A 13,812-nucleotide genomic window follows, 5' to 3' on the forward strand; every position below is an offset into this window, starting at 1 on the left:
AAAATAATGCGGAGAAACGCGTACACGAAAAAAAAGGGTTGCCATTTATGGCAGGTAATTTAAATCTTTGGGACGCGCGTGTTGGTTGGTGTGGTGAAATGGATGAATTGGTGGTTGCTTATACGATCGAATCATTCGTTTCCACAGCATGTACAACGAATAAAAGACTGGATTGGATCGTTTCTTGCTTTTTGGACGCGTGATCACTCGTTGGCGCGTGGGTTGCAGATGATGCGTCGGCGGCGTCACCGAAATTACCTCATGCGGTGGTTGGACGGATTTTTCTACCATGTCCACCGAATTTTCATCGCCCGTGGTATAGGTGCGTGCATTGTCGTGGGCTAAACCGCATACAATGCACACGGCCGGAAATGTTGGGCGAAAGACCGGTTGATGGTAATAGTTCAAAGGCGTAGGGTATACGGAAGAGGCGGTGGCATGGATTACGCCTACTTGGAACGTGTGACTAACCGACATAGCTGGAGACCACATTGCTAACTCCCTCGTAAACGTAGATGACATGGTAAATAGTATAAAAAAGAAAAGAAGCCAAGTCAAGCGCAAGACTACAAAATATTTGCTGAACGAACACACACAGGGTTGGATGGATCATGAAACATTTGTTTGCTTTTATTTTCACTTTGATTGGGAACAGCCATATTTAAATTACGAACTGACAAGATCCGTCATGATCCGGCCGCCTTGGCTTAAATCTCGATTATTTGCTGTCTCTTTATGGTTCCCGCCTGTTACATATACAACAAGCAGACTCCAAGTTGAGACAGCGCAACACAGGATTTACGTGCGGTTTCGTCCATACCCACCAGTTGCGTACCGATTATACAGCACTTGTCTTGGTAATAGATGGTCTCTAGGAAAACAATAATCATCCTGTATAATTTTCTTACAAGTCACTTTCAATACATGTCTTTGCACTTTAATTTACTTTCAACCATCTACAAAAATCATCAAAGTGTCCCTGTGGGTGTGTGAAACATTTGTCTATGAAACTCCATGGCAGCAATTTGTTAACACTGTTCAGCGACGAGTTAGTGCCAAATATCAGCGTTGTACTCAATGGGAAATTTTTCGTATCTGCACTTGGATTTTCCAAAATTTGTTGCCATATCATCATCATCATCATCATCATCATCATGATTTTCCGCATTAAATGTTCATAGAATGAGCAAAGTCTGATGATTCTGAACCAGGATACGATTTCGGTTCAAACAAGCTATAGTGGGAGTTTATTCCAAACAAAAGTGAACACAACGGGTAACAGAATATTAGAAGATGGGCTTCTTTAGACGAGCCATCGAACGAAAAAACTGCCGCCTCCACCAATGGCAAGGCCCAGGACGAGAGAGAAACTCATGACGGTGCCAATGACGGATTTTTCGGTCGCGGTACGAATAAAGGATTGTTGAGGCGCGGCCATCATGGTCAAGCTGCCCATCCATCCGTTGGTGACGGCAAACAACCAGACGATAATAAAATAGGCAAGATCGTTCCCAAACAGAACCGGCAATCGTCGATCATCGGATACGACCACGTTGCACAACAAGAAGGCAGGAATAAATAGGGTTCGTGCAACAGACATGGTCACCAACGCCTTGACATTGAAAGTCCGTAAACTATCAATGATAGGCATCGTTCGCCCCACCCAATCGCCCACGTTGAATAACAAAAAGTGGAAGGCCACAAAAATATCGTCGTCAAAAAATCGGTTATGGTTCGGCGTGGCCAGTCCGGAAGGATCATGCCGGCGTACGGATTTGATCAGAGCCGTGATGGATGGGAATACCGCCAACGTCACCATGAAAATGTATCCTACAGCAAAAATGAGACCGGTCGATTTTCGCACCGTGTCCATGACACTGAAAGGGGGTTCGGAAGCCAGGAAATCACGCGCATCTATTTCTTCCTCCATATCATCTGACAAGGAAGGAACGTCTTTTCTAATTTGATGGGTATAGAACGGCTGCTGGGAAAGAATCAGGCGTCCGATGAAAGCAGCCAACGTAATACCAAACGCACTCAGGAAATAAATCAACGCCGATCGTGCCGAGGCCGAAGGGTCAGGTGTGCCCGTGGTCGATCCGGCTAAAGCACTGACGATGGAAGATACAGCGACCGCCACACCCGCCACGCCTAACGAAAATCATTCAATGCCCCAACTTGTGTGCAAGTCGCCTATTCCTCCGCTGATCCCACAGTTTCACATTCCACTGATTCCCTTTGTCTCATTTGTTATGATCATTACCTTGACCACTAGATAGGGGATTAATAAACATAATTGATCCCTATTCATAGGATATATGCATGATGATCCTGTTACGTACCTCATTACGGCTTGCATGTATTTATAAGGAAAGCGGCTCGCTTCAGCAAACACGGAAGCCTGGAAAAGACTGGTACTGGCTCCCGTTACCACAAGTAAACCCAAAATCATCCAGAAATACCCTGTGCCGCTGAACCCAAACTGCACGGTTAGGCACATCACGGCAAACACGATCGCATTGATGATCACCGGTAAATAAACATCAATGTGAAACGTCGTAGTCTAACACGTCAGCTGATCAATCAAAGAGCGACCAACGGGAGATCATCTGATGCCTCTCTTTTTCCGGTTTTCCCTAAAAAACAAACATCCACTTACTTCACTCTGTCGCCACAGAATGGTCGCAAATACAAGCAAATTGCTCACTGTGAATGTAATTGAAAAGTAGTTTTGAAAAGTTTCGTCATATTCCGAGGCCTGGAAACGCTTCGCAAAGTATTCGGAAGCCGTAATGAACACTGTGTACCAAAAAAGAATCTCCGTTGTCAGCCACCCATCTCGCAACCCAACCTCATTCTTCCTCTCTCATCCGCCATGCACTCGGTTCATTCACTCACCATTCCATGGTAACAGCATGGCTATACCGTAGATAAAAAACACCTAGAAATAGACGAATGCGTCCCTGAGTCAGTCATGCCCATAGCTTATGCAAGTCTATTGTTTCAATTTCAATAATTGTAATTTTTTTTTACCCAGTACACGATACCATAGCTGTCCTGATAGACATCGCTGAATTGACTGGAATCATCGGTGGTTGAACGCCGTAATAAAGGCTCCGAGCTTCCGCTATCTTTACTGGGTAAAATTTTGGCACGTAACTTGTTGAATTGAGTGGCCCAAAAATCAATCATGGATGGAATTCGATGAAAACAAGGACGAATCGAAAAATCAAGGGAAAAAAAGGCGGCGGAAAAATAAAAAGAAGACAAAACGAAAAGAGTTACGAGTGAAAAGGAAGTCAGGAAAAAAAAGATGTAATGAAGAGGAGGAGATCGAAACATTCTCTATTTTGAGCATTGTGACCATTTCGTACGGTTATGCCGCCCACGTCATTGGCTCCAATCTCGCCCACGTTAACTTCCGTTTTTTTTTCCTTCCTGTATTCTTTTTCAAACTCGATTTCGCCGCAGCACATTCATCACAGATGCAAGATGAAGAATGTTTTGCCCTTGAACAATCGCCGCTTCAACTGTGAACGTATCGCCCCACTTCATTTCGCCGCTGAGATATAAAAACAGCACAGATAGATAAGGCGGACCCTCACAGTCACATATAGCAACTTTTTGAAACCAAATGTCATTTAAAATATATGCTAAGAGGGAGGATGACAAATTCCCTTTTTTTCATTTATTATTGTTACTGTTTACCATTTTCCAGTGAATCTATCAAACAATGGACTACACAAAGTTTATGACCGAGCGCAGCAAAGCCAGAAATCCTTCAGCGAGTACAGAATCGTCCTTTTAAGGCAATTCAAATTGTCATTACAATTTCCATCTAACCATTACTCCCAATTAGTTCGTGCCTTGATTCCGTACATGAACCGTGAAGATATGGTGCGTAATCTCCCTCCACCCAATGCACGAGATGTCACATGACTCAATGGAATTATACTGTTTGTAGATTTCTTTGGGAGCCGGTCAACCTAATCCAGAAACCTTTCCTTTCGAGAGCATGACGGTCAAACTTAAATCGGGAGAAATTATGGAAATGGATCCACAATTGTTCCAACGGGCCTTGTCCTACGATTTGACAGTAAGTTTCCCACGACAAACCGAAAACGAATTTTTTCTTGACAATTTTCCGTGACTCAATTCGGGAATTCTTCGGCAATGAATTAGTCGGGCTTGCCTCCTTTGAATCAATGGCTTCGCCAACTCCAAACCATTGAACATGCGCCTCCCTGTGATTTTGACATTTCCGTTGGTAGTGGATCCCAGGATCTGCTCACCAAGGTATGGATTGAATGGGGGGAAAAAAATAGACCGGGAGTAAGAGAAAATACTGATAATTTCGATCAGGCACTGGAAATGATGACCGATACGGGTGAAGCAGTCATGGTGGAGGATCCGACTTATACTGGCGCTCTTGCGTTTTTGGAAACTTTGAATTGTACATTGGCCCCCGTAGCCACGGATCAGTACGGCCTTGTTCCTGACGCACTGGAGTCCTTATTGGCCAACTGGCCAGCAACGAATCCCAGCGGTCGACAAGATCAATCCCGTCCCCGTGTTCTTTATACCATTCCCAGTGGTGGCAACCCTACTGGTATCAGTTCCTCCTTTGAGCGCAAGAAACAAATTTACGATATCTGCCACAAATATGACATTATGATTCTCGAAGATGATGCCTATTACTATCTACAGGTAAATTGATTAATATGGAAAGATTCGGGTTGTTGAAGAATATGGAAAGAGTGAACTTGTTGTGTATCTAGTTTGACGAAAAGCGCATTCCTTCTTATTTGTCGATTGATGTCGATGGTCGTGTGCTGCGTTGTGACAGTATGAGTAAAATCTTGTCTTCTGGCCTGCGTCTGGGATGGGTGACTGGTCCCAAGCCTTTGATCGAACGTATGAACATGCATACCATGGTGACTAATCTCCAACCTTCGGGCCTTTCACAACTGATGGCCTATGAACTGCTCAAGCTTTACGGACACCAAGGTTTCTTTGAACATGTCCACCGCGTGGCCAACTTTTACAAAGAGAAGCGCGATTTGTTTGTGGAATGTCTCGAAAAGCACATGAAAGACTATGCCGAATGGGTGGTCCCGCAAGCAGGCATGTTTGTTTGGTTGAAGCTTAAAGGTATCAAGGATTCGCAAGACTTGATCATGACTAAAGCCATTGAAAAGAAAGTGGTGGCGGTGCCAGGTTTGGTAAGTAATGATCTTGACATTATACACCCATCACGTCAAGAATTAACAATGAATGGTTTTCTTGAACATCAAGGCCTTTATGCCAATCAACAAAGTCACTCCTTTTGTGCGTGTATCCTACAGCAATGTGAACCAGGCCCAGATGGATGAGGCACTTTCACGATTGGCGGAAGCGATTGCCGAGGCCAACGAATGTAAATAAAACACATGGCAATTTGTTTTCTCTAGGTCGCACTGTCTATAAATAGAGATGTGTGGCCGAGTGAAGTAGACGGAAAGAAAAAAAAAAAGTATTGTAAACCTAATTAATAAATAAACAGAGATCTTTTTTTGTATTAAGAAACAAGATGTTGTTGGTATGCACGTTGTCCTGCTGCGAATGCATACACACGACTGTCAATCAGTAATGGCTGCACGGAAGAAGCTTGAAGATCTGCACGATGATTATTTATACGTGGAATCAGTTGGGCTGAGTATGTTACGCTTCGGATTCAGGGTGATCCTGAAAGGATTTTAATTACCTTGTAACTTTTGCCACAGTCCTTTCAGTGGTAAACTGAGGGTTTGCATGGTCCATTCATCGGCCTCTCTTTGAGGTTCTGGCTTGGACGCTTTGGACACATCAATCGTTGTATATGCAACATAGCAGCAAGAATCGGTCATGCCAGGTTCATAGCATACAGGGGTTGCATGAATCTGGATTTGCTCTCTGGGGACGTGATAACCTGTTTCTTCTTTCAGTTCCCGTTGAGCAGATATAATGGGTTCTTCATTCGCATCGATAAGACCTAAATGACCCAACCGTTTTGGATGTCAGTTCCATGTGATAAAAAATCTATTGACACAGATTATGACACAGAAAAAGATCGACCTGATGGAAATTCGATACAATATTTGCCAATGGCAGGTCTACAAAATTGAATGAATTTTTTTGAGTCATCATCATGCATCTGCTTGGATTTTTCCGCTGTTGTAAAAAAAAAATTATGCATACCTGTATTGGATGACAAGCAGTAGCTCAGGTTCGGGGGTGAGCAAGATGGCATGAATATCAACAGCTATCGAAGAAAAAGGGTCAGTTGCCATGAAAACCGGTTCACAGTGGTTTTGTTGCCAACTTACCGTCAACTGATGCCGTTGACGCCTTTTTTCGTATGCAACGTTCCCACCATCGCTCATTGCCTTGGCCATCCACGTACGAGATTTTCTCTAATTGCAACCATTGACCTTGGCCTAAATTGACGCGAGGCGAAGAATCGGTTTGCACCGTCACTAGCGGGAGAAGCATGGTGAAGAGAAATAAAATTATCCATTTTGAAAAAAAATGGAGTCCGATGGTGTTCACTTGCAACTCGATCACTCCGAAACATTTCAACCACGAACCCGGAACACCCGTGCGTGTGCACAAAAAAGCAAAAAAGAAGAAAATGCATTTTTCCCCTTTATCCCCGCCAAGAGTTCATCATCCTTCTTTTTTCCTAATCTTCTTCACCTCTTTTTTTGGTCGTTTTATCCTTTTTGTTGTTATTTTTTTTTCTTTATCGCGCAGCTGGTCTGTCAAAAAGGAAACAAATCCAAGGAAACAGCCACGCAATACCAAACACTTTTTTTTGTACATATCAACCACCTCACCTACTGAAACAGCCCAGCCTCATTCCCTGTCATGGAAGCTCATTCTGGAGCCACGACTTGCTTATCGTCCCCTTCACTTCCCCGGTCGCCCACTCGCTCGAGTAAGTGCACTTGATACTGTTGTATCGGCGTATCAGCGATAAATGGTATAAATAGAAGAGTAAACTAAGCACGCCACTTGCAGATACCGATGATAAGCAGATGAACCGTCTCGAGATTGAAAATGCGTATTTAAGTCAACAAAACGAACTTTTGAATAAGGAGCTTGCGTTTGCTCGTTACACCATCAATGCATTGCGAACCATGACACTGCAAAAGGATCACGCTCTCCAACTGACCAGGCAGGAACTGGAAAAAGTGTATGGAGAAATCCAAATGTTCATGGTTTTGAAAGAAAATGCCTTGGTACAACCCCGGTCTGGCACCGGGCGATCAAGAGTGTTTGGCGACGATTATGATCTGAATATCAAACGATCGGCTTCTCACCGAGTGGGAGTAACGACGACGTTGGATATCATTTCTAAACTTCCTCTGAGATCGTCCACCGAAGAATCGCAACAAATTACCCCGCCGGAATCTCCGCGTGGTAATGAACCGAATGCTTGGTGAAATAAAAACCGAACCTACTGTATCATGAATCCCGATGGATGCAGTTTCTGATTACTGTATTCAAACACATCCTTATCCTGTGTATCTAACCCCACTCGCATTTCAATATACTCTTATTACCTCCTGCCTCCCACGTCCTCCCTTTTGCGTACTTTTATTTTTCTATTTCTCTCTCTGTGCCTCACTCTGCGTGTGCTGTCTTTATTTTGGCTTTACTCTCCTCCTTCACGCCTCCTCACCTCCTATTTGTCAAATTCACTTTCTTTTCTTTTTCTTTCGATATCATTCAACGTTCGATCAAGTGTTCCATGATGGCATTCTTTGTTTTGTGATTGGTGAATGGGCCTAATAAACGATTTTGTTGGCATAAGATGGCCTGCTATAAACTTGAACAAAAGAGGCCCGGCTATCGATGAAGAAGAGATATTGGCAATGCACGCAATAAAGTTCTCATTTCTTATTTTTTTTCATGCGAGGTCGTGCTGCCGCAGGACACTCTGCATCATGTTTCTAAGATAGTGTCCCCTTTTTTTCTGGCCCTTTTTCTTGTTCGTCTCTAATTTCTATACGATGTTATTGAAAAATAGTCGATGTTTTCGTTTTTCCCATTTGTTTTTTTTTTTTTTTTTTATAATGTCAAAAATTGCCCGGCCTGTTTTTGGCAGCACGACAGCTGCTGTGTTACCATCGCCGACCAGCAAGAAGAGCCGCGCAACCACATCACGGTTATCGACTTCCTCACTGCCGAATGCCATCACTCCACCGATTCTCACACTCGCAAAGTCCCATCGACGATCGCTTCAATCCAATCAACTCGTGACATCCCCACCGGCTTCTCCAGTCTCACTCACACGAAGTAAATCTACTCGTTGTCATTTGGCTTCTGGGTCTAAAAGTACGGTTCTGCGCTCTCCAAAAGATACTTCCACCAACAAACCGACATCCAAATCATCGTTTCGAGTCGGCCAACGAGTAACCCTGCCCAGTCTTGAAGTCATTGGCACCGTCAGATTTGTCGGTGATACTCACTTTAAGCCTGGCGTCTTGTGGATTGGCATCGAGTTGGATGTAGCTGGCACGGGAAAAAACGACGGCAGCGTTCAGGGGTAAGCAACTCTGTACTTGACCTTTTTCCACTTCTTTTTCGCCTCTTTGCAAATCCACATTTAGTCAATTCTCGTCCTATTTTTCCTTTTGCTGTTCTTTATCCGATCCACAGATGGGCGTTTTTTTTTTTCTTTGATCAACGCAGTGGGCAATCAAACTCTACATTTATTTTGATTCCATGGCAATGTTGTATCAGCCAGTGACGGCATGCTATTTATTTACGCATCAGCCGCTCTTTGCATTCTACCCTCTTTTTTTTCTTTTAACCTGGCTCCGTTTTGAACCTCGCGGTTCTATTTTTGCTTGTTCCTCTTTACTTCTGCTTTGCACTTGTTTTTCTTTTCATCTTGCTTCAGGCTATTCATTTGAGTGCGGCTTACATCGGTGATCAACTGTCTTTTCTTGTTCCCGATTCGCGTTCTTTTTTTTTTCGCCTCTGCTATTATTTCTTTCGTGACCATCTTTCGATTTGTTCTCTTCTTATTTTTTGCGTGAGGACTAATGGCATCGCTTGACGTTTCTTCCAGTGTACGATACTTTTCATGTCCTCCACAAACGGGATTATTTGTGTTGGGTTCCAAGGTCGCTCTACTGCAAGAAGAGGTTTCGGGAAAGCCCAGCATTGCACCGAAACCCAGCCGCACGACAGGGGTGGAGCATCGAAAGGCAGCAACGAAAAGTGAGCGAGTCACTGCACGCAGTTGTGCTGCACCCGCCGCAGCGGTTGGCACCAAGCCAATGTCCGCAAGTAAATCGGCTCGTGTCATGCCTCGGCAAACCACTGTACCAATACGAACGCCTTCCGATGCAATCACAAAACAAGTTAGATCCAAAAGCACAACGACATCATCCTCCACTGTGGCCGCCATCACAACCACCAGTAGTAGTGTTGTGGCACCACACGATAAAGCATCCATCATGCGCACTCCGACAAAAAAGGCAAATGTTGCCAGACAACAAACATCCAGGTCATCTGTTACCTCGACGCCCGCCAATAAAACCCTGCGCCGGAAAACTATTCAACCGACCGTCACCACGGATCGCAACGATGAAACCGAATTACGCCGTGTCCGCGCTTTGCTTGAACAATCGCGCAAAGAAAAGGAAATGCTCAGCGAACAGATGGATGGAAAGGAAGCCGCGTGGGAAAGGCTCGTGTCCGCCAAGGAAAGTTACGCCCTGCGGGTAAAAGAACGAGACGATGAGATTTTTCGGTTGCAGCAAGCCTTGGCCGACCGGGACGATCAATGTCGGCGCATGCACGAAGCACTGGGAAAAACCAAAGCCACCATGGCCCGCGTCGCAATGGCTGATGCCATGGAACAGCAATACCAACGTCGCATCGATAAATTGGACACCTTGGTCCGTGATTTGCAGCAACGAGCAGTGGAGGCCAATGAAGCGCATGAAGCCAAGCTTCGAGAGCACGGATCTCAGTTGGACCAACTACGTCGTGATCTAGCGGAGCGAGACCAGACCACGGCTTGTTTGGAACGTGAGTGTGACGAGCTGCGTCGTGCTGGAATGGAAGCTTTGCAGAGTTACGAAACGTCCATGGCGCAAATCAAACAAGACAACGATTTGATTGAGGAGAAAGAGGATCACATTGGCCAGTTGAATGCGATCATCGAAGAACTAAAATTGTGTAACGCTACACAGATCAGCAAGGACGACCGGGACGATGGTTACAAGGATTCCCGACGCCGATTGGAAGAACAGTTGGAGTTGACGACGCAAGAGTTAGATCGCGAGCGTCAGCAGATGAAAACGTTGGCGGTGGAAGTGGACCAGTTACGGGAAAATATCAAACAACTGCACCGAACGGTGGCAGGAGCGAATGCGGAATGTGCGGTATTACAAGAGAAGCTGGAGAAGGAAATTCAGGAAAAACGGTGTCTTATGGAAGAGTATGACGCGGCGCTGGAAGCGCAAGCCACAGCGAGAAATGACTATGAGCAAATCAGTTTGGCCAAGACCAAAATAGAAAGGGAGCTTGCTGAAGCGTTGAAAAAAGCGGTGCTGTCGACGCATCAGCAAACCAATACCACCGAGGAGATGCAGCGGGAACTGGAAACGACGCGAAGAGCGAAACACGAGTTGATTGCCGACAATCAGAAACTGCAGACCCTGTGCAACCAAGCTGAGCAGGAATGCATACGTTTGATCGATGAAATGCTCATTTGGGAAACCGAGAAAGTCAATGACGCAGCGGATGGAGAGAATGGCGACAACGGCAATAAAGACTGGCTACGTCAATTGGACCGCATCAATGAGGCTCTTCTGTGCCAGCGACAACGGTATGACGATCTAGAAAAGGTACGATGCAACGAGATTCATCAACTGAGCGCAGAGATCACCGCGCTGCGGCTATCATTGGCCACCAAGGACGAAACGGTGATGACCCTGGAGAAGAACCTGGAGATTGAAAAACAGCGAACCAAGCAACTTGAGAAACAGTACCACGAAGATACGCGGTACAACCGATACAGCACCCCGATTTCCCCCGTCTCCATGACCACGTTCTCCCATCGTGACAGCAGCGACGATGAAGAAGAGGTCTACTGCGAGATTTGCGAAGTCTACGGTCATGATGTGATAGCGTGCACGGCATTTACGTCCACAGCCGAGGATGAAGAATATGACGAGCAACCAAGTGATTGCATGTGTGTAAGTCAATACAAATCCAGATCATACGACTTCACGTTTGGAAAACTCAAATTTTTACTTTTCCTTAGTACTGTGTCAACTGTGATGTGTTTGGAGTTCACCCGACCGAAGAGTGTCCCAATCAAGATGAAACGTTTTAACTATAGCATTATACATCTACTACTTATACATATATCATTATTTACAGCTAACCCTTTTCTTGTTTCCATTATATTTTTTTTATTCGCTACAATCATACAAAGTTTTGACCCAGCAACCACATCGGTGATCCATTTCTACATCCTTTTTTCTCTCCCCCGGAAAGTTGTGCAGATTTTTTACAACGAGCAATGAAGGACGATTGCTCCCAAATTCCAGCGTTCAAAGGGTCGTTGTTACCTTTGGTGAGGGTAATATCGAAGAGACGTGGGTAAACCCAGTGAAAAGAAAAAGACCGATCATAACTATTAAGAAGAAGTGGCAAACAACCACTACCTAGAATGGGGATCCAAAAAAAAAAATATAAAGTAGAGAAAAAGAAGAACAAGGAAAAGAAAAAAAGACTAGACTTGTATGTATGTGTATAAAAGCATGAGGCAATCGCTGGATCGTGGAAAAGAAGACAGGTTGACACGAAAAAAAAAGGTTCAGAAAAAAAGGTGAGACAGGGGTTGGGTGTGTGTGTTTGAGAGAAGAAAAGCGGACGTTGACAAGAAAAGAAGAAAAAAAGCAATAGTATAATAGGTAGCTACAGAATCAGATCTAGTATCGATTATTCAGGGAGTGACGAAGGTTCAATCATAGGAGGACTACAGAAAAACCAAGAGGTTAACAAAAAAAAAAAAAAACGTGAAAGAACCTCAGACAGGAAAAGATCGACATACCTTGGTCTTCGGCCCCTATTTTTGTTGAGCGCTGCCATAGCCGCCGGTGGATGATCAATTGGTGTCAGCAGTTCAAAGCTGCATAGTAACTCTTCATTGATACTCATGATTGCACCAAAGTTATCGAATTCGCCACAGTAATTAGGTGCCGAAAATACCGTGACAAGAGTGCGTTCGTTGAAAAATTCGTAACCATCTTCCACGACCATGTGGGCTCGGCATACCAAATCCAGATCGTGTTTGGCTAAAAACTCATTGACGATTTTCTTGCCAAAGCAATAGGACACGCCTCGTTCGTTATCTTCCCATTCAATGGCGGTCTCGGATGGGTCGGACCACACCAAATCGTTCAAAAGACCATATTCGGGAACGTCGGTAGGACGCATAATATTACGTACATCATCCATGGTGTTCAACGACGGGCTCAGACCACCGTGAACACAAAAGATTTTACCCGCCACCAGCGCTGCAATTGGTAAGCAATTGAATACATCCACAAACGTTTTCCAGATCTTGACGTTGGTACGTCGTTTGCATTCATCGTAGAAACCATACACTAAATTATAAAATGAAAATCAAAACGAAGTTGAGCCATGAATGACATCAAGTTTTGAAACTCCACCTCGTCTTCCTTACCTCGTGTAACATTGGCGCATTCATGGTTACCTCGCAGCAGGAAGAAGTTTTCGGGAAACTTGATCTTGTAACAAAACAGCAACAAGATGGTTTCCAAACTTTGTTTGCCTCGATCAACGTAGTCGCCCAGAAATAAATAGTTGGATTCGGGTGGAAAGCCGCCCTAAAACGTCAACAACCCCCAAATAAGGGTGAATACAAAGAGAAACTGGGGAAAGACCCAAAAAAAAAAAAAAAAAAAAAAAATTGATCAGGCGCTGTGAAATTCTTACCATTTCAAATAATCGAATCAAATCATGATACTGTCCGTGAATATCACCCAGGATCTTGACCGGAGGATTAAGTTCTATTAAGCTCTGTAGTCATCCCACATTCGAAGAATAAGAAAAAGGAGAATAAAAAGAACAAGCATTCAACATATATGAAAAAAAAGAATAGAAAGTTAGTAATGGGAATGTTTTTTTCTGTTCATGGAAACAGAGCTTCAGCGACACGTACAGGTTGACACATAAAAGCTTCTTGTGCGGCTCGACAGATTGCAACAATTTCAGAGTTTTTGAAACACACGGATTTGGATATTTTGCCACTCATGCCCACTTCCAATAGTCGATCGATACATTCGTCAATGTCGAGGTTTCTTCCAATGGAACGCATGGACGTCGCTGTGAGTTGATTCTGAGAATTATAACTCATTTGGTTCAAGTCGGTATTCGACGTCACCGAAGCTTCATTGGTATTCATTTGCTGCTGTTCTTGGTTCTCGTCGTTTCCCATACTGTTGGGATGTTGGAATGCGCTTTGAGCAGACCGAATTTGCGACGATTGCGACTGTCGGTGCTGACTGTTGGAATTGACGAGAATGGAGTTTATGGATGTTGCGGTTGTATTGGAATATTCATTATCTGGAATTTCTGTGCGAATAACACTCGGTCGTTCTTTTCGTTTTTTAGAAACACTGTTGCCCATGCTATTCAAATGCTTTAATGAGAAAGAAAAAAGGAAGGCAAAGAGGAAATAAAGGAAAAAGAACGAATAACGAAATTAAAAAAAAAAAAAAGATCGGTCATAGAATTTTT

General features: G+C 44.1%; 8 protein-coding genes across 8 annotated transcripts; 4 read left to right on the top strand and 4 right to left on the bottom strand.

The window, feature by feature from the left end:
- Positions 1-19: 19 nt before the first annotated feature.
- On the bottom strand, positions 20-587 carry BYT42DRAFT_580720 (uncharacterized protein). The gene has a single exon (XM_051569532.1). It carries the CDS (start codon positions 520-522, stop codon positions 46-48), a length of 477 nt encoding a protein of 158 aa, XP_051420567.1. The 5' UTR covers positions 523-587; the 3' UTR covers positions 20-45.
- A 606-nt stretch (positions 588-1,193) lies between these two features.
- On the bottom strand, positions 1,194-3,332 carry BYT42DRAFT_580725 (nucleoside transporter-domain-containing protein). The gene is made up of 6 exons (XM_051569533.1): positions 3,034-3,332; positions 2,899-2,941; positions 2,660-2,799; positions 2,343-2,563; positions 2,264-2,271; positions 1,194-2,151 (listed from the first exon to the last, which is right to left on the bottom strand). The coding sequence occupies exons 1-6, from the start codon at positions 3,190-3,192 to the stop codon at positions 1,304-1,306; spliced, it is 1,419 nt and encodes a 472-aa protein (XP_051420568.1). The 5' UTR covers positions 3,193-3,332; the 3' UTR covers positions 1,194-1,303.
- Positions 3,333-3,637: 305 nt separating this feature from the next.
- Positions 3,638-5,491, top strand: BYT42DRAFT_73649 (pyridoxal phosphate-dependent transferase). The gene is made up of 7 exons (XM_051572809.1): positions 3,638-3,788; positions 3,860-3,897; positions 3,965-4,096; positions 4,183-4,296; positions 4,363-4,707; positions 4,779-5,222; positions 5,296-5,491. The coding sequence occupies exons 1-7, from the start codon at positions 3,734-3,736 to the stop codon at positions 5,422-5,424; spliced, it is 1,257 nt and encodes a 418-aa protein (XP_051420569.1). The 5' UTR covers positions 3,638-3,733; the 3' UTR covers positions 5,425-5,491.
- BYT42DRAFT_73592 (NUDIX hydrolase domain-like protein) lies at positions 5,465-6,597 on the bottom strand. Its single transcript, XM_051572808.1, has 5 exons — positions 6,345-6,597; positions 6,217-6,280; positions 6,094-6,131; positions 5,744-6,010; positions 5,465-5,655 (listed from the first exon to the last, which is right to left on the bottom strand). The coding sequence occupies exons 1-5, from the start codon at positions 6,508-6,510 to the stop codon at positions 5,558-5,560; spliced, it is 633 nt and encodes a 210-aa protein (XP_051420570.1). The 5' UTR covers positions 6,511-6,597; the 3' UTR covers positions 5,465-5,557.
- Positions 6,598-6,885: 288 nt separating this feature from the next.
- On the top strand, positions 6,886-7,463 carry BYT42DRAFT_616654 (uncharacterized protein; the record flags this gene model as incomplete). Its single annotated transcript, XM_051572097.1, has 2 exons — positions 6,886-6,955; positions 7,039-7,463. The coding sequence occupies 2 exons, from the start codon at positions 6,886-6,888 to the stop codon at positions 7,461-7,463; spliced, it is 495 nt and encodes a 164-aa protein (XP_051420571.1).
- Positions 7,464-8,685: 1,222 nt separating this feature from the next.
- Positions 8,686-9,025, top strand: BYT42DRAFT_580739 (uncharacterized protein). The gene has a single exon (XM_051569534.1). The coding sequence runs from the start codon at positions 8,749-8,751 to the stop codon at positions 8,956-8,958; it is 210 nt and encodes a 69-aa protein (XP_051420572.1). The 5' UTR covers positions 8,686-8,748; the 3' UTR covers positions 8,959-9,025.
- Positions 9,026-9,335: 310 nt separating this feature from the next.
- Positions 9,336-11,377, top strand: BYT42DRAFT_501765 (uncharacterized protein; the record flags this gene model as incomplete). The annotated part of the gene is made up of 2 exons (XM_051564782.1): positions 9,336-11,237; positions 11,306-11,377. The coding sequence occupies 2 exons, from the start codon at positions 9,336-9,338 to the stop codon at positions 11,375-11,377; spliced, it is 1,974 nt and encodes a 657-aa protein (XP_051420573.1).
- Positions 11,378-11,499: 122 nt separating this feature from the next.
- BYT42DRAFT_519948 (Metallo-dependent phosphatase-like protein) lies at positions 11,500-13,702 on the bottom strand (the record flags this gene model as incomplete). The annotated part of the gene is made up of 6 exons (XM_051565264.1): positions 11,500-12,025; positions 12,101-12,656; positions 12,737-12,899; positions 13,009-13,092; positions 13,235-13,488; positions 13,579-13,702. 6 exons carry the CDS (start codon positions 13,700-13,702, stop codon positions 11,989-11,991), a joined length of 1,218 nt encoding a protein of 405 aa, XP_051420574.1. The 3' UTR covers positions 11,500-11,988.
- Between the last annotated feature and the right edge of the window lie 110 nt (positions 13,703-13,812).

This window comes from Radiomyces spectabilis (assembly GCF_025331425.1).
Source record: "Radiomyces spectabilis strain NRRL 2753 chromosome Unknown BYT42scaffold_11, whole genome shotgun sequence".
Taxonomy (NCBI): domain Eukaryota; kingdom Fungi; phylum Mucoromycota; class Mucoromycetes; order Mucorales; family Radiomycetaceae; genus Radiomyces; species Radiomyces spectabilis.

Coding starts and splice junctions, on each gene's coding strand:
- BYT42DRAFT_580725 (XM_051569533.1), bottom strand. CDS start 3,192: ATGATTGATTTTTGGGCCACTCAATTCAACAAGTTACGTGCCAAAATT. Junction 2,942..3,033: donor GCTATGGTATCGTGTACTGG/GTAAAAAAAAAT, acceptor GTCTATTTCTAG/GTGTTTTTTATCTACGGTAT. Junction 2,800..2,898: donor CATGCTGTTACCATGGAATG/GTGAGTGAATGA, acceptor TTTGGTACACAG/TGTTCATTACGGCTTCCGAA.
- BYT42DRAFT_580739 (XM_051569534.1), top strand. CDS start 8,749: ATGGCAATGTTGTATCAGCCAGTGACGGCATGCTATTTATTTACGCAT.
- BYT42DRAFT_73592 (XM_051572808.1), bottom strand. CDS start 6,510: ATGCTTCTCCCGCTAGTGACGGTGCAAACCGATTCTTCGCCTCGCGTC. Junction 6,132..6,216: donor CTGCTTGTCATCCAATACAG/GTATGCATAATT, acceptor TCAATTTTGTAG/ACCTGCCATTGGCAAATATT. Junction 6,011..6,093: donor TTGTATCGAATTTCCATCAG/GTCGATCTTTTT, acceptor TGGGTCATTTAG/GTCTTATCGATGCGAATGAA.
- BYT42DRAFT_580720 (XM_051569532.1), bottom strand. CDS start 522: ATGTCATCTACGTTTACGAGGGAGTTAGCAATGTGGTCTCCAGCTATG.
- BYT42DRAFT_73649 (XM_051572809.1), top strand. CDS start 3,734: ATGGACTACACAAAGTTTATGACCGAGCGCAGCAAAGCCAGAAATCCT. Junction 4,708..4,778: donor ATGCCTATTACTATCTACAG/GTAAATTGATTA, acceptor TTGTGTATCTAG/TTTGACGAAAAGCGCATTCC. Junction 5,223..5,295: donor TGGTGGCGGTGCCAGGTTTG/GTAAGTAATGAT, acceptor TTGAACATCAAG/GCCTTTATGCCAATCAACAA.